The sequence below is a fragment of the Alexandromys fortis genome, unplaced genomic scaffold (genome assembly GCF_014885135.2).
Source record: "Alexandromys fortis isolate MF-2015 unplaced genomic scaffold, M_Fortis_MF-2015_v1.1 scaffold_370, whole genome shotgun sequence".
NCBI classification, from domain to species: domain Eukaryota; kingdom Metazoa; phylum Chordata; class Mammalia; order Rodentia; family Cricetidae; genus Alexandromys; species Alexandromys fortis.
In genome coordinates this window covers 282,847-309,568 of record NW_026068242.1, presented here as the reverse complement: position 1 = coordinate 309,568, position 26,722 = coordinate 282,847, and the positions used below count along the sequence as shown (strand labels likewise).

The following is a 26,722-nucleotide window of genomic DNA, read 5'->3' as shown; positions in this document are numbered from 1 at the left end:
AGAGGAGCGGCCGCCGCGGGAGCGCCAGCGCCCGCCAGTCCCCCCCCACCCCCCCTTGCCGCCGCCGCCGCCGCCGTCCCGGCCCCGCCGCGCGCCACCCGCCCGTCACCGCCAGCCCCGCGCCCGGGTCGCCAACGCCCGGGGGGACCGGGAACCTCGCGCCCCCGGTAAGCTCTGCGAGCACCGGAGCAGGCCCGCCCCCGACGCCAGCGGCGGCCGCCCGGGAGCCTTTGCGGGCAGGAGCCGGGGCCGCGGCGCGCGCGGGCCCTCCTCCCCGTGCCCCGTGCCCCGTGCCCCGCGCTCGCCCGCCCGCCCGCCCTCCGGCGCGCCAGCCCTCCCTCCCTCCTCCCTCCCTCCCCGGAGCGGCTCCGGTTCGGGCGGGTGTGTGTTGGGGGGGGAGGCCCTGCTGCCCCTCTGCTCCTCGGGAGGGAGAGGGGACGGTGGCCGGCCCCGCGCACCTGGCGCCCCTCCCTGAAGGGCACGCCGTCCTCCCGGCCCGCGCTTTCCCGCACCCCACCGTGTTCGGTGCCTAAGTAACGGTCGCGTCTCTGGGGTCCCCTCCAGGCTCCCCGACACGTCCCGCCCGGGCCCGGGCCTCTTTGCTTGTGTGCTTGTGCGCGCGCCGCGACCTCCCCTTTTGGCGGTGTCCCCTCTCGCCGCTCCGTGCCAAGCACGGTTCTGGTAGCCGAACCGGGTCTGGCGGGGCTCGCTGGGCCAAGCATTCTAGCACTTTGGCCGACATGGAAGCTTTATTCTGCCCGAGCGCCTCGTCTTGGGTCTTCACCACGGTTTCTTGCGTTTTTAAGCGGCCACCTAAGTGCTTGGTCATCGAGGTCCCTCTTTCCTCCCCAGTTGTCCGGCCGCGTGAGACACCTGTCTGTCTGAGCTGGGGCCGCTGGGCTGCCCTGACACTAGACCGGGCTCTTCCCGGTCCATATGTCCCCACTAGACGGGACAGCTGCAGGTCATTGCCCCTCACAGTTTACCCAGAATTCTTTCCCTTAATTTTTTTTTTTTCAAGTTGAAAGCCCCTTCTGTGTCCCCTCTTAGACCCAATAGTTACTACAGTTCCCAAGCAGCTTGCAGTGTTGTGCCTGGGAGATGCTAAATAAATACTTGGTGGCCAGCTCTTTCCTCCACCCACCCCGGTCCTCCCCTCTGCTCAAAGTCCTACCTTTCCGGAAAAGCCCCTTCCCAGCAGCCATTGCCCCTCCAAGCTGGCACGCCACTTTCTGCTCAAGCCCCCGACCCATTTAGGACCAGTGTCTGGTTTGGTCTGGCATCTACCCATCCAACTGTTTCCGTTGCAGCAGCGCCCGGCCAGCCACCCTCCCTTCCAGATCAACTTTTTACTAATAGGTTATACATCAGTATCCCGAATTTGGAGAGGATTTGAGGAAGTTGGCTTATTCTTTCTGTCCGTTGGCCGGGTGGGCCCTGGTTCTTGAGTGTCCCACATGGGGATTCTAGTAAAATTTTTGTGTGCTCATCTTTGTTGACCCGCTCTGTCAGGTAGCAGGTGTAAATTAGTGGTTTGTGGGGGTAGTGAAGAAGAGACCCCAAGCTGACCCTAGCCTGTTACATGTTTTTTGTTTTTTTGTTTTTTTTTTTTTTTGGCTTTTGGGATAGGAAACAGACCAATGGTGAGGTCAAGGCACTTGGTTTGCAAGCCTGTTGGCCAGGAACTCACTTCAGGTGGGAGTCAAGACCAGACTCCACAGAGCTGTCCTCTGCCCCCATGTGTGCCCCTCCTCCGCATCACACAATCATAATAAAACGAGGGGAAAGGGAAGCAAAGGTGGCACAAAAGTCTGAGGAAGGAAGGGCTCTGGTGTTAGAGCACTTGAGCCAGCATGAGGACCAGAGCTTGGATCTCCAGAGCCACACACAAGCTAGGTGACCATGGCGGCTCGCCTGTCATTCCAGCCGTCCCAGGAAGACAGATCCCCCTTGCAAGAGGGCTAGCTAGACTCGCCAAAAAGAGTATATTCTGCCTTGGCGAGAGCCCCTGCCTCAATTAACACGGTGGGGAGCAAGTGAAGATGCCAGGCATCGGCCTCGGGCCTCTTCGTTGCTGTGCGTGTGCATCTACACGTGAATTTAAACAGGTAAATGGACACCATACACATGTGCAAAACGTGAAAGTCTTAAGAAAAATCTTGGCTTGGAAGCCTCTGCCACTCATGGGAACATTCAGGAAGCAGGAGGGCTGCTCTAGGTGTGAGGCCAGTTTCGGGTACAGTTTGGGACCTTGTCTCAGCAAGCCTCGTCAGCCCCAAGTCGAAGAAAGAATTAAAATGGCTTCAGGCTCAACATAGGAAGCCCGAACTTGCAGGATGGCTCCCGCCACCTATCAGATCTCTGTCAGTCCGGGGTAGTGGTGAGGGTGTCGGGGTGCCCGTCAGGGAAGCTGTAACTTCATTTTCTATGTACTGGAGTCCCCTGGCTAGGCGAGTTGACAGAAGGGATCAAATGAGGTAAAGCGTGAAAATGCTTTGAAAACTGTGAAGTCAATTCACAATTGCCAAGTGCTGGGCTTGCTTGTCACTGTGGTGGAGTAGAGCAGGGGTAACTGCTGCCCTGGGGCTGCTGGGGGCCTGTAGCCCTTCCTCCCCACCACACATGGAGAATGCATACACACGATGTCTCCACTCAGCCATCCTGGGAAAGTTGCCTTCTACAGACTGGGTGACTGGGTGATTGCTCAAGTGGGGGAGCATTTGGGTTTTGACTCTTGTCAGCCGTGGTACAGGATGGTGCCAAGTTACATTGTTTTAGATGGGGGCAGAGTTAGGGGTTATAGAGTAAGGAAGCATTGGCCTGAAGTGGTCAGCTTGTGTTTGTAGTTCTGGGCACAAGAGGAGCGGCCCAGGGTCCCCGAGGAAGCTGCCAGTCAGCTCCAGCTCCAGCCTGTGCTTCCAGCAGGGCTCACGCTCACTCTTTTAATACTGAGAGCGCACAGATGCTGGGGGAGTTGAGGTGGGCTGTGGGGAGGGGGCCTTGCAAAGCAGAGGTGACCTGGGAGGAAAAGATTCTTCACCTAGGCAGCCAGTAGAAGGTGAGGTGGGAAAAGATGAGGTCCCCAACTCAGCTGCCCTCCTGTTTTCTTTCTTAGAGAGAGGCTTGGTTGCTTAGCTTGGAGGGGTAGGCAAACAGATTGTTTTGTTCTCATTTTTAAAGTATGTGTCAGTGTGTCTGTCTGTTTCATGGTGGGGGGTGGTGTCAAGGGACAACTTGAAGAAGTTGGTCCTCTCTTTCCACCATATGGGTCCTGGTGATCAAACTCGGGTCATCAGGCTTGGCCACAGACTCCTTTATCAGCTGAACCATTTCTCCAGCCTGATGCTGTTGCTTCTCCTCCTAAGGGCTCTGGACTTTCTCACTGGACAGTGCAGTGAGGGAAGCCTTTACTGGCTCATGAGGAACAAGGGAGCCCACAGGCCTCCCTTATTTTAAATGTTCCACTGCCTCCCCTGGATACATGCTGAGTGACAGGCCTGCACTATCTGCCTGATTTATGCCTTGCTGGGGATTGAACCCAAGGCCTTGTGCATGCTAGACAAGAATTCTCCCAAATGAGCCACGTTCCCAAGCCGGCCATATGCTTCTTTGTGCTGGGTTGTCCTCTGAGTTGTGCGGTGGCCCACAGCATCCCTGGTCTCCACCTGCTAGCAGCCAGTCGTACCCTTCTGCCCAGCTGACAGCCTGGTGTCTGCAGTCATAGTCCGTAGTCCTCAGGGAGTTGAGTCTCCCTCAGTCAAGAGCACATGGCTTCAGGCAGCACGCAGTGGACTGCCTGCTGCTCCCTGGGTCCCTTCAGTGTGAGGAGGAAGCCCAGTACTGCTGAGTTCTGGGCACTTCTCTCTGGCTAGTTTGCAGGCCTGAGAACCTACACGCTTGCCTTGGGTCTTCCCCTGCCTTTGCAGTGGCCCTGTTACATCCACATTGCCACTGCTTATTCTTTTTCTATTTTCATTTGTTCTTTTTAAATTAAGCATGTCCTTGTGTCCACCTCCCACCCCACCATTCAAGCTGTGTGTGTGTGTGTGTGTACACACGTGTACATAGTGTGCATGGAAGTCTGAGGATAACTTGGATGACACGCTTCTCTCCTTCCACCACGTAGATCCTAAGGTATCCGATTCACATCTTCAGGATTGGCTGCAAGCCCCTTTACCAGGCTGAGCTGTATTGCCAGCCCTCCTTCCTTAGACTTTCCAGTCAGGGAGGCTCCATGAAGGGTGGGAGAATGCACGGTTGAGGGTAGGGCACCTGCTGGACAGCGCTCCCTCACTGCCAAGACCAGTGCCTGCTCCACCAGGACTGACTGAGTAGGCTCCAGATTGTTTGAAGGAGTGTGGGGTTCTTTGTTTGGAATGGGAACAGTGTCTAGCCCTCACGGTGGCTTTTCCCCTAAAGCCTTTTATGGGCTCATGCTCAAGAGGATGTGAAGACTGCAGGTTGTATCTTTCTCTTTTGCTCTCAACTTTATTGCTTGTTCAGTTTTTGTGTATATGCATGAATGAGTGTATACTCACATGGAGGTCAGAGAAAACCTCAGATGTTGGTCCTTCCACCTTGATGGAGACAGGGTCTCTTCTGGAGGCATCATTCATCAGCTGACTGGTCCATGAGCTCCCAGGGGTCCTCCTGTCTCCACCTCCCATCTCTCTGTAGGAATACTATGCATCTATCTATACATGGGTTCTGGGGATTAGAACTTAGGTCCTCATGCATGTGCAGCAAGCGCTTTACCCACTGAGCCATCTCTCCAGCCATCTGCTTAAACCAGGAGTTCACCAATTTTGCTAGATTGGATGTCCGGCAAGTCTCGGGGATCCTCTTTTTTCTACCTCCCTAGTGCTAGGGTTATATCTACCTCCCCAGGCACACACAAATGTTTGGCTCTTACGTAAGTATTGGTGAGTATTGGGACTTGATCTCAGGTCCTGTGTTTGTGCAGCCGGCACTTTTCTGACTGAGCCCTCTACACTGCCCTACAAAACATTTTTTAAAAATAAATACTGAGGGCAGGACTACAGGGCTTGTGCATGCTAAGGTCCTATGCCACCAGCCTCACTAAAGCTTTCTTGAAATGATTGTTGATGCGGGGGGCTGGGGAGTGCGCACACTACCTTTGTAGAGGCCTTGAGTGTGATTCCCAACACTCACGTTAGGTGACTCACAGGTACCTGTAACTCTAGCTCCAGGGGATCTGACACCTTCTAGACCCTGGGCACCTACATTCAAGGGTGCGCAACGTCATTCCTCCCACCCAAACATATACACATAATTAAGGAATAAAAATAAAATGAGGGTGTAAGCCAGGCGTGGCCGTGCGTGCACGCAATCCCAGCGCTCAGAAGGTTGAGGTAAAAGGATTCTTACCGCTTCGTTTATTGTTTTGGTGTGCAGATCTGTGGCGTTGATGTCAATTCATTTACAGTTTTATGCCACTGTCACCAGCCTCCCCTGTGCCCAGCCGAAGCCCTGAACCCGTTCAGCATTTGCCAACAGTTCTGTCCCAACTTCAGGTTTCTGTGTTCAGCCTGCCCCAACCCCTGGCTCCTCTGTAAGGAACATCCTACAGAGGTTTTATCTTTCTTGACACCCCCCACCCCCATGCTGGGACCTGAACTCAAGGACTCTCAACCACTGAGCTGTCTCTCTAGCCCAGGTCCCTTTTTGGGCAGTACTGGTGGTTGAAGACAGGGCCTTGCGCATGCTAGGAAAGTGCTTGACCACTCGGTAGCATCTTGGGGCAGGGAATGGGGAGTTTGAACTTCTGATCCTTCTGCACCCACTACCTGAGTGCTAGGATTACAGGTGTGTACCGCCATGTCTGGCTAATGTGATACTGAGGTCAAACCCAGGGCATTGTGAGTGCTAGGCCTGCTCTCTGCCAGCTGTCTGTGCCTGACTTGTTACACTTAGCATCGTGTCCTCGGGGTCTGCGGAGGCCCCGGGGCATCACTGAGCAGCACAGGTGCCCTGGGCCAGCCCATTTGTTGTCTCTCAGCAGCCACACAATCACCGCAGATTCCAAGGTGCTTGGATTCTGGGTCACCCCGTTGTCTGCCATGGTGTCTTGGTTTAGCTACAGGGGAGACCGTCTTTCTTTCTCTTTCCTCCAGACTCCTGGCATCCTGCAGCGGATGGGGACTGCAGAGGCACACTGGTCCAGCCTCCTGCCCAGTCAGTGATAGGAACCCACGCACACCCCTGGACACTGCCTGCCCTTCTTCCTACTCTGCCCTTCCTAGATGAACCTGCTTCCAAGAGTCTCCTACCCAGACTCCTAGAGGAACCTGCCCCTGTTGCCCCTGCCGCTCACCAGCCTCAGAGATTGGACTTGCCTCTTCCCATATGGTGAGGGGCCTTCTGCCAGCAACTCTGTAGCCCTCTTCCCACCTTGAACTTTTTTCTGAGGGACAGTTCTTGATGTAGGGGAAGGAGTTTAGGCTTGGTTTCCATTTAGTAGATGAGTCTGGGGTGCTGTGGCCACACCCCTGCTCTATGCCTGCCCGAGTGCATGTTTAGTGCGTGTTTGGTTCCTGGCCAGACCCAGCTCCCTGATTCTGATTTCCAGACAGGTAATTAGAGTTTTTTCCTGTAGAGAAGTCATCTTGTTTCAAGATTTACTGTGATGCTCTCCAAAATGGACCGTTCAGAGGACGTGAGAGGCCCATTCCTCTATAAGACATAAGCTGCCCGTTCCTCCATAGAACATAAGTGGCCCCAGTGCCTTGTTTTATTTTTTAAGGCATGGCCTCATGTAGCATAGGCTGACCCTGAACATGTATGTAGCCAGGAATGACCTTAAATTTCGGAACCTCTTGCCTCCATCTCCCAAATTTTGGGGATCACGGGCATGTGGTACTGGGGAGAGAGCGTAGGGCTTCGTGTGTGATAAATAAGCACGCTGCCAGCTAAACCAAATCCTCAGTCCTTTTGTTGTTACTGTAACAAGGTCTACAAGGTGTCCCAGGTTGGTCTTAAACTTGCCATCCTCCTGCCTCTGTCTCCAGAGTGCTGGAATTGGAAGCATGGGCACCGCCATGCCTGGTCCTGATGGCTTCCTTACCTGGTTTGTGGTCCTGAAAGCCCATCACTACCATCCTTACCTTCTCACTGTGTCCCTGCCGCACTGGCCATCTCAGCCACCCCGTGAGAGCACCACTGACCACGCCTGTACATCTGTCCTAAGTTCATTGTACCCCGCAGCTGTGGGCCAGAGGATGGGAGCCATCTGACTCACTGGTGTAACCACCCTCTTCCTTCTCTTCTCCCTAAGGATCTTTCCCAGATGTGAAAGTTCCTCCCTGGCACTACTGAAGCTATAGGCCATAGCTAGTTGCTTGGGAACTCTGGGTCAGCTCAGCCCAGGCCCTGCCAGAACAGAGAGAGCCCTTGTCTCCCCTGCTTCCCAGGGCAGGACTGTCAGGTGAGTGTTGGGCCACCAGAGGGCGCCTCACTGAGGCAGACCAGGCTCAAGCTTCCTTGTTCTCTCACTCCCTAGGACTCTCCCCTACCCTGACTGGCTTCGGTTAACTCATGGTGTGCATGGTCTCGTGTCTGGTTTAGGTGAGTTCTTCATTGCCAAAATGACTCACCACCCAGATGGTGGCCTCTCACTGACCCAGTAAGGTGTTGTCCCCGTGAGTAACCTGCAGATGGTTACTTATGGCCCTGTCTGTGGCCCTACAGGTATTTGAACAGTACACACTTGGTCCTCCTTTCTCTGCTCATCCTTGACCTTTGAAAAGCATCTCGGCTCCACGATGGCAGCGGAGACACTCAACTTTGGACCTGAGTGGTGGGTCGCTCAAGCTCTGGCCCATGGGAAGAAGCTGGGGTAGTGGGGAAGGGCTATGTGGACCTCCCTCTCCCTTCCTTTCTGTGCCTGATCTAGGCTGAGGGCTCTTTCGAGTGGTGGCAGTGTGACCTCTCCACCCCCATCTCCTGCTATGCCCAAATACAAGCTAGCAGATTACCGCTATGGGCGAGAAGAGATGCTGGCCCTCTATGTCAAGGAGAACAAGGTGAGGTTTTGGAATGGGACAGGATTCCCTCCCCCATTTGCCTGATCAGTGAGTTGCCCCTGAGGGTATAGTGTATTGGGCCTCCTGCCCGTCACAGGTCCCCGAGGAACTGCAGGACAAGGAGTTCGCCGCAGTGTTGCAGGAGGAACCACTGCAACCTCTGGCCCTGGAGCCTCTGACTGAGGAGGAGCAGGTGGGGCAGGGCCCAGCCAGGCTGAGACAAATGGGCCTAGGGTGGTGGGAGGAGGAGCCGGGCTTGAGAGGATGGGGGTTGACTGAGTGATAACGTCCTCACTCCCATCCCTGGCTCCCTCCTCAGAGAAACTTCTCCCTGTCAGTGAACAGTGTGGCTGTACTGAGGCTGATGGGGAAAGGGGCTGGGCCCCCTTTGGCTGCCACCTCCCGTGGCAGGGGCAGCACACGGAGCCGAGGTAGAGGATGACACCCCATGTTTTTTAGGGGAGGAGATGGGCAGAGTTGGAATGGGTGGTGCTAAGGATGCAGAGGGGCACTGGAAGGTCCCAAGCCCAGATGTGAGCCCTCTTCCTTCAGGCCGTGGCCGTGGTGACAGCTGCTTTTACCAAAGAAGCATTGAGGAAGGGGATGGAGCCTTTGGACGCAATCCCCGGGAGATCCAGCGAAGCCAGAGCTGGGATGACAGGTGGGATGGAAAGATGAGGTAGGCAGGTAGGGCAGAGGAGTGGGAGCTGGGCTAGTGATGGGGTGACTGTGGAGGCCAGAGCCCTCTGGGTCCTGTCTGTTCCTTTCCTTCTGGTTGTTTTGGGGATTCTGTTGTTTTCTCCCCAGCCTGATGTCCCCTGGCTCCCCCTGCTCCACCTGAGAGCAGAGGGGATGATGTGTGTGCCTTGACCAGCATCTTTCTTCCACAGAGGTGAGAGGCGGTTTGAGAAGTCTGCAAGGCGGGATGGAGGTATGAGAGTGTTGGGTGTGGTGGCAGCTGAGGTTGGGTTCCCAGGTTGGAGGGGGAGGACAGTTGAGTTGTCGTGGGGTTCTTTAATGCTTATTGTCTGTTTCTCCCATGCCAGCACGATCTGGGTTTGAGGAGGGAGGGGCTGGCCCAAGGAAGGAGCATGCACGCTCGGACAGTGAGAATTGGCGCTCACTGCGAGAAGAGCAGGAGGAGGATGGCAGCTGGAGACTCGGGGCAGGACCCCGGAGAGATGGTGATCGCTGGCGTTCCACCAGTCCTGGTAAGATGGGGCAAGGTGGGGTTCAGGAACTGCTCCCTGAATGTGGCTGATGCTGGGGAGGGGGATGGCCATGCTAGGTGGGAAGACCTGCTGAGCTGGAGAAGGCAGAGCCTGGTGTGGCTGGACACTAGTTTCTATGTTGTTTTGTTTCTTTCTCCAACTTCCTCTTCCAGATGGTGGTCCCCGCTCTGCTGGCTGGCGGGAACATGGGGAACGGAGGCGCAAATTTGATTTTGATTTGCGAGGGGATCGAGGAGGGTGTGGCGAAGAGGATGGGCGGGTTGGGGGAGGCAGCTCTCACCTCCGGAGATGCCGAGGGCTCGATGGTTTTGAAGATGACAAGGATGGGCTCCCTGAGTGGTGCCTGGACGATGAAGATGAGGAGATGGGCACTTTTGATGCCTCCGGGGCCTTCCTGCCGCTCAAGGTACCTTCTCAGGGACCAGGTGGGGTTGGTGGGGGCTGACCCCCAGCTGCTCTCCCTCTGTCCACTCTGCCCTTTCTCACACAGAAGGGCCCCAAGGAACCTATTCCTGAGGAGCAAGAGCTTGATTTCCAGGGCCTGGAGGAAGAGGAGGAGGAGCCTTCAGAAGGGGTGGATGACGAGGGGCCTGAGGCAGGTGAGCCCTTACAACCTTGCAGGGAGGCTGAGCTGTCCTCTAACCTGCGATGTCTGTGTGCCTATGTATGCATTCACGTCCCGAGCCAGGACTCAAATACGTGGAGAGGGACCTCTGTCAGGTGTGAACAGAATGACCTTTGGAGCCCTTTAGAAGCTCTGCAGCCGGCAGGCACCCACACAGCCCTTACACTTGTGGGTCCTAACTAATACCTCACAGAGCAGGGCCAGGAGTCTGCACAGTGCAGACAGCTCGGCTCTCCACATCCATGCTTCATGCTTGGGTAGGGAGTTGACCAATGTTGGAAAGGATAGACACGCCCCAGGGTTGTGCATGTTCACTGTGTGCAAGCTCACTCACATGGTCTCCCCTGGTCTTTTATTTTGATCGTGTATGTATATGTGTGAATGAATGTGCCACAGTGTATGGAGGTCAGAGGACAACCGTGGGTATAGGTCCCTGCCCTTCATCTTGGTTGGGGTGGGCTCTCTGATCTTTCCCATTGTCTGTGCCCAGTTGGGCCTACGAACCTGTTGAGCATTAATTTCCTGTCTCTGCCTTCCACGTTTTCATGGGAAAACTGGGATTACAGACACTCCTACATGTGGCGTTTGTATAGGTTCTTGGGATTTCAACACAGGCCCTCAAGGTTGGGAGGCAAACACTTATGTGCTGAGCCAACTCCTTAGCCCCTTTGGTTTTGAGTTCAAGTAGTCATCTGTTCCTTCCAGGTGGGAAGGAGGTGACCCCATTGCCTCCTCCTGAGAAACCTAGCTCCCCATCTTCACTGCCTGCCTTGGGCCCTCTCTGGACGACGAGTGAGGATGGCGATGAGGCAGTGGAGAAAGAACTTCCGCCAGCCGAAGGTAGACTGGCTAGAGCTGATGCACAAGGGAGTGCCGGGGTGTGGGGAGGGATGGGTTGTGGTGAGAGCCTGTTTTCCTAGCAGGTAGAAGAGCCGTCTTGTCCCCTTTCCTGCCCCTCCCACTTTCTCATCTCCTCTCCCAGGAGACGAGATGAGGGGTCTGCCTCTAAGTCCTGCAGTCGGCTCGCCTCCTGGCCCACCTGGAGATCTAGAAGATGAAGAAGGCTTGAAGCACCTGCAGCAGGTTGTGGGGAGGGTGTGCCTGTGCGTGCTCGAGAGGCCGCCACTCGGGTCTGTCCGACAGTGCCCTGGCCTGCCCTCCTGAGCCCAGCCTCTTTCTGGTGTTGGTGCTATCAGTTCACTCAAACTGGACTCTCTTTCTGGACTCCCAGGAGGCAGAGAAGCTGGTGGCCTCCTTGCAGGACAGCTCCTTGGAGGAGGAACAGTTTACGGCCACCATGCAGACCCAGGGCCTTCGCCACTCCACAGCCGCCACTGCCCTTCCCCTCAGCCATGGCGCTGCCCGAAAGTGGTTCTACAAGGACCCACAGGGGGAGATCCAAGGTGGGTAGCAGATTCCTAGGAGCGGATTTGATTGGGCAGACTTAAGTGTGTTCTCTAATCTACCATGGCCACTTCTTAATCCTCTCACACCCTTGTTCCAGGCCCCTTCACAACCCAGGAGATGGCTGAGTGGTTCCAGGCTGGCTATTTCTCCATGTCCCTCCTAGTGAAGAGGGGCTGTGATGAGGGTTTCCAGCCTCTGGGAGAGGTGATCAAGATGTGGGGCCGCGTGCCCTTTGCCCCTGGGCCCTCGCCACCCCCGCTGCTGGTGAGTACTGTCTGCTCTGCAGGTTGCAGGAAGGCCAGTGGGGGCAGCAGCAGGACCTTAGACTTCCTTACGACCTTGCTTGCTAGGCCTGCTCCTGCTGGGCACACTCACAGGCATGCTCTGACCTCCTGCAGGGGAACATGGATCAGGAGCGGCTGAAGAAGCAGCAGGAGCTGGCTGCCGCGGCCCTGTACCAGCAGCTGCAGCACCAGCACTTTCTGCAGCTGGTCGGCAGGTATGGGGAGCTTCGGGGCATGATGTGGGTACGGCAGTGGTCCTGGGTGGTCTACCATCTGAGCCCTGTCTGTCTGTAGCCGCCAGCTTCCGCAGTGCACGACGCTCCGGGAAAAGGCAGCTATGGGGGACCTGACGCCGCCGCAGCAGCAGCAGCTCACGACATTCCTGCAGCAGCTCCAGGCTCTCAAAACCCCCAGGTCTGTTTCACTGTGCATGCGTGTGTGTATGTGTGTGTGTGTGTGTGTGTGTGTGTGAGAGAGAGAGAGAGAGAGAGAGAGAGACACCAACAGAATATGTATGCTGGTGTGAGATAGGAAAGGAGGAAGGGAGGAAGTCAGGCTACAAGTGAATGCAGTGTCTTGAGGGCCAGTGTTTTGCTTCTCAGGGGTGGGGACCAGAACCTGCTCCCGACGATGAGCCGGTCCTTGTCGGTGCCAGATTCAGGCCCCCTCTGGGACTTACATACCTCAGCTTCATCACAGTCAGGTGAGTGCCAACCTGCCCCATGCCATATCCTGGTCCCTTTACCCCGAGTCCCTGCTTGTGACACTCAGGCTCTGTTTCCTATCTGGGGGTGGTTCCACTGGGCTCGGGCCTCTGCAGCTGCCTTTCCTCCTGCAGGTGGTGAGGCCAGTCTTTGGGACATACCAATTAACTCTTCGACTCAGGGTCCAATTCTAGAACAACTCCAGCTGCAACATAAAGTAAGTAACAGGCTAGCCTGTTGAAGGCCGGCTGAAGCAGGTGCAGCCCCCAGCTAACTAGCTCCTTGCCACCACAGTTTCAAGAGCGCAGAGAAGTGGAGCTCAGGGCGAAGCGGGAGGAAGAGGAGCGAAAACGCCGTGAGGAGAAGCGCCGCCAGCAGCAGCAGCAGGAGGAGCAGAAGCGGCGGCAGGAGGAGGAGGAGCTCTTTCGGCGCAAGCAGGTTCAAGTCCCACCTGTCTCCTGGGCCTGCCTGGGCCTGGTGCCAGCCACCCACCAACATCCACTATGTCCTCACGTAGGTTCGGCAGCAGGAGCTGCTGCTGAAGCTGCTACAGCAGCAGCAGGCAACGAATGTCCCTGTGCCCCCTGCACCGAGCTCCCCGCCCCCACTCTGGGCTGGCCTGGCCAAGCAGGGCCTGTCCATGAAGACTCTGCTGGAGCTGCAGATGGAAAGCGAGCGGCAGCTGCACAAGCAGCCGGCACCCCGGGATCCTCTGCGGGCCCAGGCCCCCAACCACCGAGTGGTAAGCAGCAGGGGTCCCAGGGAGCCCCCCCACCCCCCCAATGCAGCTTCCAGAATCACTGGGGGCGGGAGGAGTATGTCCCTAAGCCCTAAGCGCAGACTCCTAAAGCCGGAGATTTGGTTCTTTCCATTATTGGAAGGATGCCCCTCCCCCAACTCTTTCCCTTTCCCTTAGCCCCCCCCCCATGAGCCTCCTTGCCTAGGTAGCCAGGGCTCCATTGTAGAGCCCCCTGACTTCCTGCCATTTGCAGCAGCTTGGGGGCTTGGGCACTGCCCCCCTGAACCAGTGGGTGTCTGAGGCTGGGCCACTGTGGGGCGGGCCAGACAAGAGTGGGGGCAGCAACAGTGGCAGCCTGGGACTCTGGGAAGACACCCTCAAGAGTGGCGGGAACCTGGCCCGAAGCCTGGGCCTAAAGAACAGTCGGAGCAGCCCGTCTCTCAGGTGGGTGAGACAACTGTTTAGCTTGGGTCTGTCAGGGAGGGGTGGGTGCTAAGCTCCTGGCTCACCTGTGGCCTCCAATTCCCCCCCGCCTGCCTCAGTGACTCGTACAGCCACCTGTCAGGTCGCCCTGTTCGCAAAAAGACAGAAGAGGAAGAGAAGTTGCTGAAGCTGCTGCAGGGCATCCCTCGGCCCCAGGACGGCTTCACCCAGTGGTGTGAGCAGATGCTACACACCCTGAGCACCACGGGCAGCCTGGATGGTAGGAAGGCAATCCTGGGAGGCCATGTTGGCACTGGGGACTCCAGACCTGTCCAGCATGCTTGACTTTCCCCTCCCCATAGTGCCCATGGCTGTAGCGATCCTCAAGGAGGTGGAGTCCCCCTATGATGTCCATGATTATATCCGTTCCTGCCTGGGGGACACGCTGGAAGCCAAAGAATTTGCCAAACAATTCCTGGAGCGGAGGGCCAAGCAGAAAGCTAGTCAGCAGCGGCAGCAGCAACAGCAGCAGCAGCAGCAGGTAGAGTCTTGTGGGACCTGGGGAGGCAGGGTACCCAGGACTCTCCTGATGCTACTCTCATTTGCCATAGGAGGCCTGGCTGAGCAGCACCTCCCTGCAGACAGCCTTTCAGGCCAACCACAGCACCAAACTGGGCCCTGGGGAGGGCAGCAAGGCCAAGAGGCGGGCGCTGATGCTCCACTCAGACCCCAGCATCTTGGGTAAGCGTGGGGGTGTTTGGGAGCTCTGCTTTCCCTGTGCTGGCCAGCCGTAGGACCTGGGAACTCACCCTCACTTCTCCCCTGGCTTCAGGGTACTCCCTGCACGGCCCTTCTGGTGAGATCGAGAGCGTGGATGACTACTGACCAGCCTGTCCCACCAGCCCCCTGGGCTTTAGGCTTGGGTGGTGGCAGCGGTGACATGGACCCTCGGGTCTCCAGCCTGCAGGCTCCCAACAGGGAGCAGAGGAGGAAGCAAGTGGGGCAGGGTCCCCAGCACTTGTTACAAACCACACGATGCACCTTAACTCACCCACCACGAGGCACTTTACAGATGGGGAGGGACTTTCTTTTTCTCTTTAATTTTAAATGTTAGGAGAGACAAAAGTATCATTCAAATACTAGACTGTAGACCCATCTGCCCCTTTGGGATAATGGGTGTGACATTGGAAGGTCCACAGAGGTTTTGTTTTAGGGTTGGTTTTTTTTTTTTTTTTCGTTTTGTTTTTTGTTTTTTAAGAAAAGATGAAAAATAATGAAAAAAAAAAGTTAGGCTGAAAGAAAAAACTCACACTGTTATTTTGGGGCAGTGGGTACCAGGCTCCATGGAACTGTTCTGCCTGGCTCCCCTAAGGCTGCCCCAGAAGGTGATCATTGGGGTAACTGGAAGTTGGGTGCTGGCAGTTTGCCCAGCAAGGCCCTCTCCAGAAGCCCTGCCCACTGGACCCGCTGTGCCAGCTCCTTGTGGTGGTTACTGTGGCAGGTGTCCTGGTGAGGGGACCACAGAGTCGCCCCTTGTCTCGGCTGCTTTGGAGGAACATTGCACAAATTGGACGAGCTGCGCCAGCTCACTCACCCTCAACCCCTAAACAGCCCCCCCATACTGGGGAGCCGGGGAAAGAGCTGCCAGTGCCAGCCTGTCAGAGGTGGGCTCTGAACTCAGGCCTGCTGAGGGGCTGCCCCCACTGCTGCCATTTCGGGGGACAGCCTGGGTGTGACACTGAAAGCCCCAGCTCCCTGCCTTTGCCACATGAATGTATTCTCTGGCCCCCAAGCCTGTCTCACCCCTCCAAGAAGGGACATAGCCCTTCCTCCAGAAGCTGGAGAACACCAACCTCTCGTCATGGCCGAGTCCTTGCTTGTGTGAGGGAAAGACACCGAAGGGCGGCTTGGGGCTGAACCTGTGGTGGTGGGGCCATTGTGGGAGCACCCTGATGTGCAGCCAGCTGTGGGAAAGGAGACCACAGCTCTGCACCTGACCCTCCCATGACCAAATGGAGAGCACGAGCAGCCCCTCTCCTGGATGTTCTATGTTGGGTGTGAAGCTGGAGGTCAAGAGCCTGTGTCCTGGGCTGGGGGCCGCCTTGCCTGTGCTCACCGACTTCACTCCTCCTCATCCCGTCTGGGCTTATCTCCATTGTTGGTTGGCTTTTTTTTTTTTTTTGGAAATGCTCTTATGTTAGTGAATTCTCCCATCGACCTCATTGCTCAGAATGCAGTATTAGGGCGAGACTGCCACTGCCTCCCCTCCATGAATGTATTTCTCTTTCTGCCCTGAGGAAGTGGGGAATGGCCCCAGTTTCTTCTTTCCCATCTGTCTCCAGAGAGGCAACCTTTCGTTTTCACTTTTCTTTATTGTTGTTGTTGGTTTGTTTTTTTTTTTTTTTTTTTTTGCACCAAAGTGGCAACTGGGTCAGTGTTGGGGATAAGGCTGGCCTCTGGGTGGACGGCCCCTCCACCTGCTTCTCCCTGGTTTTGACAGTGTTAGCGTCTGTGAAAAGACAATATTCTCTCTAAAGCAATAAGGGGGTGATGGGCCAGGGGGAAATGTCTTGCTGCTGCTGGCCCCCCAGCTCCCCTTCCCTCTTGCCATTATGGTGGCACTGGAGGGTGGGAGAGACTCCTGTTGTGACTGAATGTAACCTACCCTGCCCCTGCCACAGCCAATGCAGGGGAAGGGGGCACTTGTCTCTTCCCACCCCTTCCCCCAGCTAAAGAGACTTTGAACTTGGGGGCCCATGAGCCTGGAGAGGCCTTAACCCTGTGAGGAAGTGTAGGGGGAGCCCTCTCCCACCCCATCCCCTCTGAGAGTGGTAAATGTTTACAAGCCCTGAGCCCCTACCCCAGGGGCTCAGACACCCCACCCCACCCCCATCTTAATCCTTTCTCCGTCCCAGTCTTACAGGGCCCTAGCTGCTCCACCCCGTCGTGGGGTTCAGGGTAGGGTAGGTGTCCTGTGTGCCCCAGTTTACCCCTACCTCTACCCAGTGTGACTTCCCTTCTGCCTACCCATGTAAATACTCCCAATAAAACTTGGTGTGTTCTCCAAACCCATCTTGTCTGCTGGCTTTTTCGTAGCAGGGACAGGGGCAGAGTTGGGTAGGGTTGTCTCTGGGAACTGCTGGCCTCAGGTTTGTGTAGAATACCCTCTGTCTACAGCTTGGAGAAGCCTCATACCCACTGCCTGCCTGCTTTGTGGGGGAGGGGATAGCAAGCAAGGAGACTACGTACAGAGTTGGAAGTGGTTCCTTTATGGAAAAACTGAAAATATAATAAAAATTAAAATAAAACCAGTTTAAAAAAGCCAGCCCCTGGAGTTTCCACCTCCTGCCTCTGGCCCTCCAGAGGAGTGAGGCCCCAGCCCCAGGGCAGCAAAGGGTGAGGGCTTTCCTGCCCTTCTGCTTCCCCTATTCCATCCCGACTTTTATCTCCACAGTGGGGGCCCCCCCCCGGGAGGAACCAAACCTGGGTATAGGAGCAGGACCCAAGGCCCTGTAGCCCAGGGAGGGAGGCTTGGCTGTGTACCCAGCCCCAAAGCTCCAGGCCTGTAGTGTGGGCATGGGCAGGGATGCTGCTCCCTGCCTTGGCCCATCTGGGGTTGGGGGTGGTTAGTTCCAGATCTTGAGGAAGGAGTCCCAGGAGCCTGTGGCCACGGCCATTCCATCATCTGTGACCCCAAGGCAGCTCACACGGTTATCGTGGCCAGCAAGGACACCTAGAAAAGAAAAGGACATAGGGACTAGTCTGGCCCACACGGTATACCTGTACCCTCTGTGGGCCCCAGCACAAGCCTCCCTTACCTGCACGGTCACCCTTCATGGCATCCCAGATGTTGCAGTTGAAGTCGTCATAGCCCGCGAGCAGCAGCCGGCCGCTGCGTGAGAAGGCAACCGAGGTGATGCCGCAGATGATGTTGTCATGGGAATACATGAGCAGCTCCTGATCAGCCCGCAGGTCAAACAGGCGACATGTGGCGTCATCTGATCCCGTGGTGAAGGCATAGCCATTGGGGAAGAACTGCAAGATGTGGACCGGAGACCATAAGCATGTTGGGCAAGGCCAGGGGCATGGAGCACAGGGGGCTGTCACAATGCTCCCAACTTACAGCCACGGCATTGATGTCAGATTCGTGACCTATGAATGTCTGTCGGCACATGGAATCCCGAACATCCCACAGCTTGATGGAGGCGTCACAGGCACCTGACACAAAGGTGCGGCCATCGGGGGCCAGTGACAGGGACATCACGTCCCCACTGTGTCCAGCAAAACCCACCGTCTGCTGGCCTGTCTCAATGTCCCACAGGGCACTGGAGAGGTGACAAGAAGAAGGATCAGAAATGAGTTGAAGGATAGAATCCCTGACTCTCCTGCCATATGAACCCAAACCTGACAGGGCCCTCTGGAAAGAAGGCCTGGGGCCCTAAGTGGTGCAGGAGCCACTTGGCCCCCACCCAGGGGAGGAAGCTAAGTGCTCAGAAATGTTGCCACCTGCTGGGCCCTGGACCACCCAAAGGCAGGGAACCCAGCCTGGCAGAGCCTCACCAGGTGGTATCCCCAGAGCTGGTGATGATTTGGTTGTCGTCCAGGAAGCGGCAGCATGAAAGGTACCCTTGGGAAAGGAAGTTGTAGTCAGACATTTCATCAGGCCATATTGTCTGCCCTCCCGGCTGTGTTCCTGCCTCTCCTTCAGGCTCCACTCACCAGTGTGGCCAGGCAGCTCTCTGCTGACCCTGACATTGCCCTCTCGGGTCTTGAGGCTATAGATGGAGCAGATGTTGTCCAAACCCCCACAGGCTACAAAGTTCCCTGAGGGGGCATAGGCACAGGTCATGACCCAGGAGGAGCGCAGAGGGATAGCATGGACCTGGAGGAGAATATCACCCCTAGTTAGAGCCATCCAGGGACTGGCAGCCCTATCCTACCCACTTCGAGTGCCAATTTTACCTTGTTGGTGGTGTAGCTGTCCCAAATGATGAGCTTTCCGTCCTGGGAGGCGCTGACCAGCAGCCTGGTGGGCAGTGGCCGGGCGACACAGACAAGGTCAGGGTGTGGACAACACAGGGCCCTGTCCCTTCCCATCTAGAGACACTTCAGAAACGTTCCCCAAATCCTCGCAGTATAATCCTGCATCCCTGGTCCCCAAGGGATACTGGGAATCAGTCTGCCCAAACTTAACTGACATAGATTCTCCCCACCAGACCTGGGGGGTCCTGGAGTCCCCCCATACCATTCTGCCCTTTATGTAAAATAACCCCCAGAGCCTGGGGACACTAAGGCAGAGGCCACCCACGCACCTTGAGTCTGTCCCCCAGTGCATGGCATAGATTTTTGCCAGATGTCCACGGAGGGTCCTCCGTGTTCTCATCTGAATTCTCCCCACTGGGTCCAGCCCAGCTGTGATCTGGAACAACAGAGAAGCTGTATTGGCACAAGGAGACTCAAGCAACAGAAGCCCATCCGACCTCCTGTCCCTTCAAGGGCCCCCAAGTAACTCTACAGTCACCTCACCTGGGTCAGTGTGGAATCCCCGCATGCTTTTCTGGCGTCCTGTAAGTGATGGGCAGAGCAGGAGAAGGGAAGTAGAGAAGCGGGGGAGGTGAGGAAAACAGGAGACAAGGCAAAGGGAAGAGAGGATGAAACGGAGACATTGGAGGTTAGGATCCCCTTTCTTCTCTCACCCTGCGAAACACACACACAGCCACACACACATCCCCGGCCACAGGCAACCCAGTCTGCTCAGGTCAAAGGGAAGCAGCACACTCAAGCCACGCCTGGCCGGCTCGGCCTCCCCAGCACAGTCAGGCCCTCACCCGGATCTGGTTCCGGAGCTGCTCGGCCTCCTGTCTCAGTTGCTCCAGCTCACTCATGGCGCCGGGCCCGTGGGGCGGGGTTGGGGGCGGCTGGGGGCCGCGGGACGGGGGCTGGGGGAGGCAGCTCCTGGCCGCTGGCCCGAGGCCTGGGAGGGGGGGGATGCAAGGCTGACGTCAGGCCCCAAGACCGCCCGGGAAGCAGCCGGGAAAGGCGGGGTGGAAGCCCGTGGCCCGGAAGGGGTCAGCTGGGCAGGGGGAGCAGAGGACGTGGTACCCGGGGCAGGAATGGGGTCTCTGGCACCCAAGAGACGTTGCCAAGGAACAGACGACTTCCCCAATCTTCCTCCCGGGCCCCCGGAAACAGAGTGGGAAGTGCAAGAGGAAGAGCAGGGGAAACCCCTCCCTCGGACAGCAGCCCGGGCGGGACACTCGGGCGGCAGGAACTGGGGATGGGGTGGGGGGGGGGAGTCCCTTCGAAAACAGACCTGGCGTCCGCCCCAGCCCGCACAAGGCGCCGCCCTCCCAGCACCTAATTTTAAAAAGGGGCGGTGCCTCTTTAAATTCACCCCCACACCCACACACCGCACACCCTCCGCACACACCCCCAGCTAAGACAGAGGTGGTGATGGGGGGGGGGCTGAGGGGAGAAGCTAGGCTGTTCGTGGGGTTGCCTAGGCAACCGTCACCCGGACTGAGAGCACCTCATTGGTGAAGTGCCCCCACCCTCTAGCCTCGTTGCCAAGGCAACCGCATCCGCGGCAGAGACCTGTAGGGTGGGTGACCCCACCCCCGGCCCCCATCGCCCCCACCCGACCTAGTCTCCTGCCTCTTCCTCAGAAACGGCCAGGATGGCTGTTTACAGGATTTGGGAAAAGCCGATTGAACACTAATAGGTTCGAGACGGCTCAACCAGGGATAATCCCCATTCCGGGCCGGCTGCACCCCATTAGCCGCTGAGAGTAGCAGGGAAGGCAAGCCCCCAAACAGCCTGCTCCCTTCGGCACCGAGGTCGCCCGCCCCGCCGCGCCCGCACAAAGCCCGTGGGAGCCGCTCAGAAGTAATTAGGGCTCCGAAGAGAGGCCGCTGGTCCCAGGGCGCGGAGCTGTTCTCTCCCAGGCGCCGGCAAGCGGCCCCAGACGGCTTGGCCCGATGCCCCTAGGCACCCCAAGAGCCCAGCTCTGCGCCCAGGAGCCCCCGAGGCCTAGTTGGCACCGCTCCAGCCTCCGACGTCCTGCCTTCCCCGGGACACCTGTGCGATCTGGCCGTGCACACAGCACTCTGGCGACCTAGGCGTCCCCCACCCAGCTCCCACTTCCCCCAGCCACTGGGCGTTCCTCTTCCCCGGAGATATTTCCCCCTCTGAGTTCAGGTTTCTAAGCCAGTGCCAGGGGATGCCCCTCCAAAATGAGATGGGAGGGGGCAACGACACAGCTACCACCCTGCTCCAGCTGTGGACAAAAGCCCCTTCCTTCCAGCTTCCAGCAGCCCAGGTCTAGCCGCAATGACACAGGCCTGGGGCAGAAGGAAAACAGGCCACGAAGAAGCCACTGGGTCGGGGGCCATGCTCCCAGCCCTAAGATTCCCCATTACCCTCCAAGATTCCCTCAGCAGCGCCTAGATGCTAGGAATTAAGCATCCACAGCCCCAAACAAAAAAAGGGGTGCCACCACCTCCGCAGGTGTGAGAGGAGACAAGCAAGGGTCCTCAGATCTGGCAGCTGGAAGGCGCAGGCTGGTGCTGAGCTGCGAAGTGCTGTGGGCCAGGCCCTCCAGTTCCTAGGACCTCCATTTTGCCCAAAAGAAAGCTGGGCAAAGGGGACAGGCGACTAGGGCTAGACTTGGGGTAGGGATTTGTAAAAATAATAATAATAAAATGTTGAGATCTCCAGTTTAGGATCTGGGACTCAGAAACCACAGCCAGAGCCCAAATCAAGAGACAGCCAGTAGGGTGGAGACGAAAGCAAGGGTGGCCTTGAGGCCTCGGCTGTACCACCTAGGATTCTGAAGTTCTGCAAGTCTACTGTAAGCAACGGTGTGAAACGAGTGGGCACGAGGGGTTGCTACCCCGGGGCAGGCAGCGGGGTGGTGGTGGGGAAAGGGGGCGGGACAGGGCTAGAAGAAACCCGGAATTTAGCCCCCCAGCTATTAAGGGAGCAAGAGGCAGGCGGGGCTGGGACAGGGGTTTAGGGTCAAAAAAAAAATGCCACTGATACTGCAGGAAACGCATGCATTATTGAAGCCGAGGGTCCCCCCAGTTCCCCTTCCGGGTTTGGAAACGACCGGGCCAGAGGAAGGGAGGGGAGGTCTGGGGAGTTACGTCCGTTTCCCAAGAGCCAAACCCGGGAGACGGAAGGAACGGGGGCTTCCCCCTGCCGCACACACCCCCGTGGGAATTTGGGGCTGGGGGCGATGAGGACTCCTTTTGTCAGCGGAGGTACCTGAGGTGGTGGGACTCTGCCAAGGGGTCGCTTGCAGGAGCGCGGGAGGTCCTGTCTTCCTCCGCGGCGGAGGCGGCAGCAGCGGCGACGCGGATGGATTTCCTCAGTCACCCCAACTCAACCGTCCAGCGCAGCTCTCCCCAGAGCGGAGGGATCCCGCCCGCCAGTGACGCGGCCGCCGCCGCCGCGCCCAGGGCCAGGCTGGGCGAGACCAACTGCGCCGGTGGGTGGGGGGAGTCGGGACGCGGGAACACAGCCTCGGGGGCAAAACCCGACTCGGTCACCGTACGAGCCCAGTCTCGTGGCTTTCCAACTCATCGGGGAGCACAGTCAGGAGTTCTCTTCCTGAAAAGGAGCAAGCCATCCTCCCTCAGGACAGCAGAGGTGGTATAGCCATGGGGGGGGGGGGGGGGGAAAGAAAAAAAAAAAAAGCCTCTCCGGTCACGTGACCGACCTCCTTCGATTCTTTTCCTCCCCCCCCCCCCCCCCATTGGGCGGCCCCAGACTGGAGGCTTGAAGGCCCAGTTCTCGGTTTGACCACGCCCCTACGTGGGAAACCACGCCCCTTCCCGGAGGCGGAGCTAGAGAAGTCCCAACCAGTGTAGGACAGAGGGGCAAAAAAAAAAAAAAAAAAAAGAAAAAAAGAAAAAAAAGCGGTTGGTGACCGCTAGGAGCCTAGAAAATGCAGTTAGAGGGAATAAAACCCAAATAGTTCTTCAGCGCAGCCCTGTGGGGGTTATAGGCTCCCTAGACTAAGCCTCATACCGCGGCAATAATTGTCTATCTTCATTGATTTGCAAGCCTAGAGGTGTTTGCTTTTTGTGTCGTGAGCCCACTAACTACATAGCCAAGAATGATCCTGATCTCATAAATCCTCCTGCTTCTGACTACCCAGTGCCGGGATCGGAATGTATGCACCATCGTGCCCGGTTTATGCAGGGTAGAACTCAGGGTTTCAAGCCTGCTAGGCAAACACTCTATCAACGGAACCACCTCTTCAGCCTATACTTTGGTTTATTAATCCTTCACAATCCTGATTACGGACTCAACTGAGATTAGAATCTCAGGCAGCTTTAATAACTTGACTGTGTGACCGTGGAGCACCTCCACCAGGAGAGTATCGATGAGTGTGTTGACGGTTATCCTCAGGTCTCCTGCATTGTTGGGAGACTCATCCCCATAGACTGTGAAAGTGTTTCGGGAAAGTTCAAGTTGTCGGATGGCCTTCGGACCGTCCTCATAGTTTAGGGAATTAAAACACACTATTCAAAATAGGCTGTGGTGGATTTTGTGGACAGTTATAGAGACGGAAGAATCAAGAGTTCACATTCGTCTTCACATACATATTGAGTTGGAGGCTAGCCTGGGCTACATGAGACCCTGTCTCAAAAAGTGTGGGGGGGGACTTGGGGGATGATGGCTCAGTCAGCAAAGTTCTTGCCATACAAACACAAAGACCTGAGTTTGATACCCTAAAACACAATCCAGACACAATGGCCATGCCTATAGTCCCAACACTTGAGAGGCAGAGACTGAACTTGGGGCAAACCCGAGGCATTGCTGGGCAGCGCGTCTAACTCAATGAGGGAATTCTAGGTTCAGTGAGATGTCTTGTCTCAAAAATTAAGGTGGGAGCTGGAGAGATGATTCGGTAGTTAAAAGCACTTACTGCTCTTCCGAAGGACCTGGGGTCAGTTGCCACGTGGTGGCTCATAACCTTCTGTAACTCCAGTTCCAGGGAATCAAATGCCCTCTTCTGGTGCACCAGCTACACAAGCAAGGCACACACAAACATACAAGTGAAATATTTATACACATAAATAAAATAAACCTAAGGCGCAGAGTAATTGAGGAAGACACCATCCACCACTGTCCACTTAAAAACTCCCGGTCATCAGATGTGGTAGCCCACACTTGTAGCTCCAGACCGGCACAGCAACGCCCTGTCTCAAAAGTATATGGCAACAGCAGTACTCATTCAGCCCTTCCTTCCTTTTTCCTTCCTTCCTTCCTTTCTTCCTTCCTTCCTTCCTTCCTTCCTTCCTTTCTTTTCCTTCCTTTCTTTCTTTCTTTCTTTCTTTCTTTCTTTCTTTCTTTCTTTCTTTCTTTCTTTCTCTCTTTGTTTTCTTAAGACAGGGTTTCTCTGTGCAGATCTGGCTGTCCTGGAACTCCCTCTATAGACTAGGTTGGCCTCAAACTCACTTATCGTCCGCCTCTGCCCGCCTTGTACTGGGATTAAAGGTGTGTACCACCACTACCAGCCAGCTTTATTTTCTTCTTCTTTTTTTTTTAAAAAACAACATTCATTATTCAGATTGCACCTATATGGACTTATGAATTCTATGACATATATAGATAATAGAGCCAACATTAGAGTTTAGAAAGGACATCATAGTTTTACTTCAGCTTCCTCAAAGTACAGAGGGGCAAAGTGTCTTCCTTGAGACCACTTAAGCGAGCTAACAAGCCGGCCTCTGCGGCGCTGCCACCTCTCATGCCGATTTCCAAGCTAATGGGCTCCCCTGTTTTCGCTCACTCGGCCAATGTTGACTGACCCCACTGGTCTTCCGAAAGGCTCTGTTGTAAGCACTGAGGGTGCAGCCCCTCACCTTGCAAGGAAGCTGCGGACTGCAGAGGAGAAAGATGGGAGATGGGCATGGAAAGAAAAACTGAGTGTGGACGCCTTGTATCAGCTGCTTGGCTGCAGTTATGAAGGAAGTAGCTTAAGGAAGGAAGGGTTTATTTGGGCTTGCAGTTAGAGAGGAACGCTTAACAGCGGGGGCACAAGGAACTGGTCACGTTGCTTGCGAGCAGAGAGCATGAGGTGCTCGCTCGCTTTCTCCATTTTATTCAGTCCAGGGCCTCAGTTCATGCGATGATGCCTTCCACACTAAAAGTGGGTCTTCCCACTTCCCCTAAATCTTTTGGGAAACACCCTGACAGACACTCCTAGAACCTTGTTCCCCAGGAGATCCTCTATTCCCATCGAGTTGACACTCAAGATTGACAATCACATGACCTGAAGGGACGAGCCTAAAGATGGATTCCATTACGGCATTTTCATATATGCATGCCATGGTGCCTAATTTTTATCGGTTCTCTTCCCTCATCATGTTAGGGAACACAATATATGGGAGAGAAGGAGTTCTTGAGGAGGAAGGTAAGAGTTTTAAGCTGGACGCACCGAGAGGAATGTTCACTGTGTGGTGTAGAAACTGGTCTGGAATTCAGCACAGAAATCTTGCTTGGAATAGAGCCCCGAGAGTGAGTGGCACATTCAAGCAGATGAAGTCATTTCAAAGAGAACCAAAAAAAAAAAAAAAAAAAAAGGCTCAGAAAAAGACAAAATGGCCAAAGACCAACCTCTAAGGAACTCCAACATTTAGAGGTCAGGCACTGTCGAAACTGCCAAAGCGGAAGCCAGAGAGCTGCAGAGACAATCAAGAGAATGTAGGGTTCCAGAATCCAAAAGTGTTCTCAGTAGGAAACGCAAAAGAACGGTCGATCGGTCAGTGCTGCAGATAGATGGACCAAGACTGCTCGGAGATATATGCATGGGGCTGAGCAACACAGACAGAGGCCCTGGGAGCCTCGTCTAAACCGTTTGCAAGGAGCTGAGAGGAGGCTGCGAGGAATTGTGCGTAGCTGTGTCCTCCAAATGGAAGCATTTCCTGCAGGAGGGAGGAGAGGGCATCAGGAGACCAAAGAAGCCAAGGAAACTTGCAAGGCTCAGAGTGCTTATAAAAGCGACAAGTCCCGCAGGACCCTTCCCAGGCTTATAGGCAGCTCACACCAGCTAAGAGAAAGGAGACTCTGCAAGCTGGACAGGGAGCACCAGGGATGTGACCTTTGATGGCTGTCACCCATGCTACCTAGTAAATTCCTATAAACTCATCACTTTACCAAACTAGACTTGAGTGAACTTCTTTTTTTGAGACAAGGTCTTTCTAAGTAGCCCTGGAACTTGCTGTGCAGACCAGGCTGGCCTCGAACACACAGAGATCCTCTTTCCCCTGGCTCCTGAGTGCTGCGGTCAAAGATGGGTGCCACCACACCTGGTTCAAGTTGTTTCTTTGTTCCGATGTGTATGTGGGTGGGTGTGTGGGTACAGATGGACACGCACATATGTGCAGATTCATGAAGACCTCGCGTGTTCCTTAGGAACGCCATCCACCTTAGTCTTATCCTTTCCGTGTGGGGAGCGCGTGTGTGTCCTGGAGTTTGTGCACCCACGGAGTCCCGCTCTGCCACTCTCCGCGGTCTCTCCCTCACGGAACCTGGAGCCAGGCCGGCAGGCAGCAAGCTTCAGACGTCTTCGTGTCTCTGCCTCCCACAGAGCTGCTGTTGTCGGTGCCTGCGCGTGGACACGCCCAGCTTTTCAACTCCGGTGCTCAAGTTTCAAACTCGGGTCCTCACGCTTTCGTAGCAAGCGATCTTGCCCAACAGCTTATCTCCCGAGCCTCCCAGCTTGTCTCCGAATCAGTAACGCTGGCAGCCCAGTGAGTCCAGGGAGCCGCCTGCCTCCACCTCTCCGATACTGAGATTTTAAACACCATGCCCTGCTTTTCCACGTGACTTTTGGGGATCAGGTTCATGTCCACACGCTTTCTCTTGGCGCTGTCGTCCCAGCCCCTTGGGTGGGCTTGTTTTGATGAGCTCTCGTTAGTCCCGTATGTGGACAAATAGACATCTTATTCTCATTTACCCAAGAGAACTCGCACAGATGGACATGAGGACACGTGAGAAGTGAGGCAGTTGGAGGGACGGCCTAAGTGGCTAAGGCTTTGGAAATCGAGGCTTAGAGAAGTACTGATGATTGGAGCCCCATGGGAAGATCCCGTAGAGTCAAACGTCAGTTGTGGGTTTTTTGTTTTGTTTTGGCAGAGGACGGGGATCAAACCCAGAGCTTCATATACATATCCTGTAACCAGAGAAACCCCCAAGTTGATATTTACTTTTTTTATTTTACTTATTTACTTACTTTGGGATATATATGTACAT

General features: G+C 55.7%; 2 protein-coding genes across 6 annotated transcripts; one reads left to right on the top strand and one right to left on the bottom strand.

Moving 5' to 3' along the window:
* Positions 1 to 25: 25 nt before the first annotated feature.
* Gigyf1 (GRB10 interacting GYF protein 1) lies at positions 26 to 16,524 on the top strand. Of its 5 annotated transcripts, none has more exons than XM_050131125.1 (28): positions 26 to 167; positions 6,135 to 6,369; positions 7,295 to 7,444; positions 7,520 to 7,584; positions 7,708 to 7,816; positions 7,913 to 8,042; positions 8,140 to 8,235; positions 8,362 to 8,473; positions 8,595 to 8,703; positions 8,933 to 8,973; positions 9,089 to 9,253; positions 9,427 to 9,680; positions 9,813 to 9,873; positions 10,605 to 10,739; positions 10,882 to 10,982; positions 11,131 to 11,302; positions 11,404 to 11,570; positions 11,705 to 11,805; positions 11,885 to 12,004; positions 12,193 to 12,293; positions 12,429 to 12,511; positions 12,589 to 12,732; positions 12,812 to 13,036; positions 13,287 to 13,477; positions 13,576 to 13,736; positions 13,819 to 13,997; positions 14,068 to 14,197; positions 14,289 to 16,524. In XM_050131125.1, exons 5-28 carry the CDS (start codon positions 7,782 to 7,784, stop codon positions 14,339 to 14,341), a joined length of 3,066 nt encoding a protein of 1,021 aa, XP_049987082.1. In that variant the 5' UTR covers positions 26 to 167; positions 6,135 to 6,369; positions 7,295 to 7,444; positions 7,520 to 7,584; positions 7,708 to 7,781; the 3' UTR covers positions 14,342 to 16,524. The 5 variants fall into 5 exon arrangements, with proteins under 5 accessions (XP_049987082.1, XP_049987081.1, XP_049987080.1 ...); XM_050131124.1 differs by having other exon boundaries at positions 9,777 to 9,873; XM_050131123.1 differs by having other exon boundaries at positions 9,768 to 9,873.
* Positions 16,525 to 16,704: 180 nt separating this feature from the next.
* Gnb2 (G protein subunit beta 2) lies at positions 16,705 to 21,880 on the bottom strand. The gene is made up of 10 exons (XM_050131126.1): positions 21,722 to 21,880; positions 19,285 to 19,430; positions 18,983 to 19,021; positions 18,769 to 18,875; positions 18,419 to 18,482; positions 18,176 to 18,338; positions 18,017 to 18,083; positions 17,580 to 17,781; positions 17,275 to 17,491; positions 16,705 to 17,189 (listed from the first exon to the last, which is right to left on the bottom strand). Exons 2-10 carry the CDS (start codon positions 19,339 to 19,341, stop codon positions 17,083 to 17,085), a joined length of 1,023 nt encoding a protein of 340 aa, XP_049987083.1. The 5' UTR covers positions 19,342 to 19,430; positions 21,722 to 21,880; the 3' UTR covers positions 16,705 to 17,082.
* Positions 21,881 to 26,722: the final 4,842 nt, after the last annotated feature.